Source organism: Nicotiana sylvestris, chromosome 9 (assembly GCF_000393655.2).
Source record: "Nicotiana sylvestris chromosome 9, ASM39365v2, whole genome shotgun sequence".
Lineage (NCBI taxonomy): Eukaryota > Viridiplantae > Streptophyta > Magnoliopsida > Solanales > Solanaceae > Nicotiana > Nicotiana sylvestris.
In genome coordinates this window covers 107,755,904-107,761,695 of record NC_091065.1, presented here as the reverse complement: position 1 = coordinate 107,761,695, position 5,792 = coordinate 107,755,904, and the positions used below count along the sequence as shown (strand labels likewise).

At 33.0% G+C, this 5,792-nt stretch overlaps 2 protein-coding genes across 2 annotated transcripts; both read right to left on the bottom strand.

Annotated features, from left to right (window-relative positions):
- Nucleotides 1-1,546: 1,546 nt before the first annotated feature.
- LOC138878024 (uncharacterized) lies at nt 1,547-2,305 on the bottom strand. The gene has a single exon (XM_070157679.1). The coding sequence runs from the start codon at nt 2,303-2,305 to the stop codon at nt 1,547-1,549; it is 759 nt and encodes a 252-aa protein (XP_070013780.1).
- A 125-nt stretch (nt 2,306-2,430) lies between these two features.
- On the bottom strand, nt 2,431-5,544 carry LOC104229493 (uncharacterized). Its single transcript, XM_070157678.1, has 7 exons — nt 5,451-5,544; nt 5,145-5,228; nt 5,001-5,063; nt 4,325-4,919; nt 3,622-3,809; nt 3,280-3,405; nt 2,431-2,945 (listed from the first exon to the last, which is right to left on the bottom strand). Exons 1-7 carry the CDS (start codon nt 5,542-5,544, stop codon nt 2,431-2,433), a joined length of 1,665 nt encoding a protein of 554 aa, XP_070013779.1.
- Between the last annotated feature and the right edge of the window lie 248 nt (nt 5,545-5,792).

The window sequence follows — 5,792 nt, the reverse complement described above, 5'->3', positions numbered from 1 at the left end:
AGTTGATACACACAGAAGAATAATTAGCTAATTTCCACTATAGAAGGTCTGAGCAGCTGTCTGTCCACAGTATGCTAAATTATTCACAATTGATTCAATTGAAGGAAGTACAATTCCAAATAAGGAGTTCGTGATCCAAGTCCAACATTGAAGTTGTTATCTGACTACTAATTCACCTGAGTTGTGGTCAGCAACATCACAAAGATATGTTGGATCTTTTAAAATCTTTTTCAGCTTTAGTTTGCAGTCCTCGCCTAACTGGTTTATATAATCTATATGTTTTACACAGCCAGGGAAAAAAATAAGAATTAATAAGACATCAAAAGTGCTATCTGCTGGTGACCATAGTAAAATTCCAGGGAAATAAGTACTCTATGTTCTGTTTGGTTTACAAAATCATTTCTTGAACTAAGGTGAAAACCTTTCAGTTTTTAAATTCCAAAAAGCTTATTTCATCAAAATTTTCGCACATAAATGGTGAGGATGAGAATCGCCTCATAAGGACCTTTTGGAATCAAGTCTTATTATAGTTTGATAGAGTTGAAATAGACGAAAATTAAGATTAAAGCATTAACAGATTGAAAACGCAAAGCAGAGGATGTATGAAAATATCAGAAAATGTGCACACAGGATAATTAGAGAAGGAGCAAATGACCTCCCGAAGAATCGTCTGTCGATGCTCAGGCACCTGCTTTCTTAATGATTTGTTCGTAAACGATATTAGAGGTAGAATGATCGTCATGGCTAGTTGGTGTCGATGGTCGAATCAACATCTTTATACAATTTGAACTCTTTGCTCTTGATAAGGCAACATAAAGCTGACCGTGTAAAAATACAGGTTCCCACAAATAAATTCCAACAAAATCTAAAGTTTGACCTTGTGCTTTATTTATAGTCATAGCAAAGTATAATCTAACAGGAAATTGTGTTCTTTTGAACTGAACTGGCGTTTTCTCATCCTGTGATGATAATAATGGTATTCTTGGGATAAACACATGCATATTCTTGAAATCACCTACCGTGATTTTAGTGCTAATAACATGACTTTTAAAATCACAACAGGTCAATCGCGTACCATTACATAAACCTTCACATGGATTTAGATTTCGTAATAATATAATTAGATAATTCTCTTTTAAACATAATTTGTAAGGAGGCAAACCAGGAGGATTTAAAGTGTGTAGTAGATCTTCAAGTTGTATTTGGTTGTTAAATTCGATAGCCTCATCAGTATCAATAAATATTTTTGATTTTCCTGCGAATCGACCAATAAGCATGTCATTAATTTCATCAACAAAATCATTTTTTGTTGTCAAGATCACATGGGAATCTATACATGATGAATTAGAATATAACGAATCCAAATTTGAATATGTTGCTGCGAATAATTTATCAAGAGATTCTCTTTCAGTTGTATAAGGAATAATCAAAGAATCTATAATTTCAATCTTGTCTGCTGAGTTGACTCATTCTTGTCCATTTCCAATTCTTAGCAAATAATCACAAAGTGCAGGATCTGTTTTATCTCTCATATTCTCAAATAACTTTAATTTTTCAAGTTCATTCCAAATGCTAGAATATAACAAACTTTCGCCAATGAAATCTTTTTTTTTCCGTATCGCACAACAGGAAGAGTCTGTCTAAAATCACCTCCTAAAACTATAACTTTTCCGCCAAATAATGCATTTGTATTCATCAGATCTTTTAACAGTAGATCAAAAACATTTAACATTCTTCTTTTGGCCATAGATACCTCATCCCACACAATCAATTTTGCATCCCGGATTAACCCTGCAAGTGAGCTTTCTTTGCTAATGTTACAACTGGTATTTTCATCGATCTCAATAGGAATTTTGAAACGTGAATGTGTAGTACGTCCACCTAGAAAAATAGAAGCCGCAACACTAGAAGTAGTTGTTGCCAAAGCTATATATCCCATAGATCGTACAGTTGCCAATAAAGCACGGTATAAAAAAGTTTTCCCTGTTCCTCCGGGACCATCTATAAAAAAGGAACCTGCTTTATTCGAAAATATCCTTTTGGTAATCAGATTATATGCAATGAGTTGGTTTTTGTTTAATTTCCTATGTAACAGTATGTCATCTTCACTAACAATAATAGATCTTTCAAAATGAATCTCGTTTGCTTCTCTTGCTGCCGTAGAAGGCCAAATAGTTTCTGGAATTAGTTCATATTCATTTATATCATGACCCATAGAATGTAAAATATCGTTGATATGATTCAAAACTTGATATCGAATTTCTCTTCTTTCAGTAATTTGTAACACTTTGTAGTCTTCAATCATCGATTCTTCAAATTGCTCCCATAATTTTCTAGGGTTGGAAGGGTTGCAATATACTAATAATGTATCAAATAAACACCTTAAACTATATGGCATTTGGTAACTTGCGGCTTCAAACATACACTCTATCAAACATTATCACATTGTAACAATCCTCTTTTCTCTACAAACTCTCTATAAGTACTACAAGGCTCTCCATTCACTATCAAAAGATCCTTATATGATGTCAGTCCTCGTACATGCATTAGTAGTAATCTAAGATAACATCGTTCTCCTTCTGCTGGATGACATGTCACAATGCGGCCAACAACACAATGCTTTTGTCTACGTGCCCAAAATTTATCATTGGAGGACCACACAAAGTATTCAGAAAATTCTTTATACAGTAAATTGAGCTCTTTAGCATCTTCATTAGTTTCGTTCATGGAGAAAAATTCTGTTAACATTGTTTTTTGAATCATCGGATTATTCACAATTGTATGTATATCCGTATTTCTCTTAAAAGAAATAAATTGTTGACCTTCAAGATGTAGTTGAAGACGATAAACGCTGGGAGACATTTCATTTATTGGAAAACCAAAGAGACGCCAAATAGCTTCTGGAGGTGATACCCATCTAGCAGATCGATATTCTTCTATCTCATCTATTTTTATGTTGTATCATTATTTTGTACACAAAATGCAATCTTATCATGTTCTTTACAAATGTATTTGTAGAAATATTTCACGACTTTGATGTTAGAGCAAACTTCAACATTTAAATGACAATTGAATCTCCCAAGTAAATATGGATTGTACGGAACAACCCAGGATTTATCTAAATATCATTCTCTTACTTTCACAACTTCCCATGTATTTCGTCTTCTATAGACTGGATAAGAATCGTTTCCTTTTATTGTCTGATTGGCAAACATTTTTGGATATTTCAACTTGTAGTAACCCTTTTTTTCATACAAGAATTTGTTGGGTCTAAACTACCGCAAAGACCGTGCATCATATGTTTGATGACAAGCTTACGCAAATCTGATTCCGTCTTATCATCTGGTAATTCTGCTCTAATAATATCATCATATGCCTCTGCTGTCAGCAGTTTATGCTCATTACCTAGTATAATAAGAAAATGAGCATGGGGTAAACCTCGTTTCTAAAACTCCACAGTGTATATAAAAGCAATAATTTTTCCAAAGATATTTCATTTTAATATATTCGTCTTTAGTTCTTCTATTTTAGCCTTGAACACTCGAGTAATCAAATCAGGTCTATTTTGTGCCTCGTCAGTTGACCATAGATGTTCTTTTATTTCTGTCTAAAATGGGTTACATGTCATAGTTATAATCAAATCAGGTTTATCGAAATATTGCACTAATGCAATAGCATCCATATAACGCTGACGCATATCTCTAGGACCTCCTATAAAAGAATTTGGCAGAAAATTTTGTTTTCCAACATTAGAAGCATCTCGTTCACCAAGTCTTAGAATATCATAAAGTCCTTGCAGTGTACCCATTCTGAATAAATTTTGATTGAATGAAACAAAGTCTAATCTTTGTGTCTCCAATTTTATATATTCATCAACTGAATACTACTGGAGTAATCTTCATGTATGCAAAATTTCATCTTCATCATCGTTTCTCATCTGAAGTTTGTAGCAGTAGTATTCGCGAACTGAAACTGCATCTCTTTTGCGTTTTCCTTTTTGCAGATTTTGAGCTTATATATCAAGATATCTATCAACAGATGTGAATTTTTTAATACTCGGCAATTGTTCAAATTCAGCCAGAGTGCGACTTCTACGAATATTTTTTGCTTTGGGAAACATTTTAATACCACAATTCCATCCACCTTGACCATATGAAAATAACAACGGGTACTGTAAAGGGTCATAACATCCAAAATAGTAGTGCACTCTTTATGTCCTGTCACTGTGAGTATAAATTTGAAGATGTGGTGCATGAGTAGTAGAATCATCATTTTCATCAACCCATATTGCTGCAATTTCAGTAGTAGTAGGTAAATTATATACGCGTTGATCCAATCCAGCATCACTTTCAGTGCTATATGAAATTTTTGCAAGTTTAACATGTCTGACAAGGATCGTAGAAATATTGAGTACGTATTATCCTTTAGTATGTCCATCAATTCTTTCACTATTGTTTCATTTAATTTGCCTGAACAAGCCATTCCATTTCCAAGCTCATTTGCATTATCATAAAAGTATAGTTGCAAATTATTTGACCTTCTTTCTTTGGGATATAAATCATCTGTCAAATGATACATCTGTCTTTGAACTCTAAACATGTAGATACCATAGTTTCTCTTGGCTAAATCTTTATCACAACTGACACCAAGTGATCTAAAAGCAAACAAATTATTAAATGTTCTAATATATGTTCGGAAATGCCTGGATTCTGCATTGTTTCCCATATATAAATTTTTTAGTTTAGTTGGCATTCGATGAGAGCTTAATCTCACTGTACCACTGCCACAACAAAATCCAGGGGGTTCATACTGAAATCTTTTCGCATAGCAGAATAAGCAGTTTGGAATCTTTTTTAACGGAACATAATCAGAGCATAATTGGTTAATGTTAATCGTAGTTCTCTTATTCTTTACGCGGCCTACATAGTGCAGATAATTAATTGTGAGAGATGAAAATAGAACGATCGATAAAATCAATAAAGGATGATCGTTAAACTAACCTTTAGTTGTAATTGTTTCAGAGATTGGAGTACATGAATCATTTGTGGTACTCGATGTTGAACCTGGTTCATAATAGTTATCGATTAATTAATATGCACAATACACACATAAGTTAAATAGATACTACATTTTTGTGGTTTTACCTTTTTCAAAAACATGAAAAGGGTGGATCATATCTTTTTCCTTGTCAAAGACATCGGATGACGAAAAAGCTCGACACTCAGTAACTGCATGTTCAAAAATAATGATCATGCTCGTAAAGATGACATATTTGTAATAATTATGTATGCATGTATTATAGAAGCAAGGGAAAGGATAGAGCATTTGATGTTCTAACCTGTTTGTGAAGAGGAACAAGACAGTCCAGTATTAATATTATCATGTATATGAGATGTTGTTCCAATGCGATTGATATTATTTGTAGTTGCAAGAAGGCATTTAGTTGTTGCCTCGCAAATTTTCAGGCATCGTTACAATAACTTCTCTTCTCTCATGAGCTTCTGTCACCGAGCGAGGGCTCTTTTTGGATTGTCGACTATCCATTAATCTGATTTTATTGAACTATTGATACTTCAATTGTCCTAAATATCGTTATACAACAGTAGAATTATGATTTTTTTTATCAAATAGCAAAGATACAGGAAAAACAACAATTAACTATAATGAGTAAAAGACGATACAACTATTTCACCATATTTATTTTGTTATAAACACGTATGATTATGAAACATACCATTATAAAATATTGAATACTTAATATTAACACAATAATTATGATAAATTAGTCGTAG

Excerpts from the sequence above, each read along its gene's own strand:
- LOC138878024 (XM_070157679.1), bottom strand. The coding sequence starts at position 2,305 with ATGATTGAAGACTACAAAGTGTTACAAATTACTGAAAGAAGAGAAATT.
- LOC104229493 (XM_070157678.1), bottom strand. The coding sequence starts at position 5,544 with ATGGATAGTCGACAATCCAAAAAGAGCCCTCGCTCGGTGACAGAAGCT. Across the intron at positions 5,229-5,450 it reads GATGCCTGAAAATTTGCGAG|TTACTGAGTGTCGAGCTTTT; the intron begins GCAACAACTAAA and ends TTGAACATGCAG. Across the intron at positions 3,406-3,621 it reads TTTGATTATAACTATGACAT|GTAATGAGCATAAACTGCTG; the intron begins GTAACCCATTTT and ends TTATTATACTAG.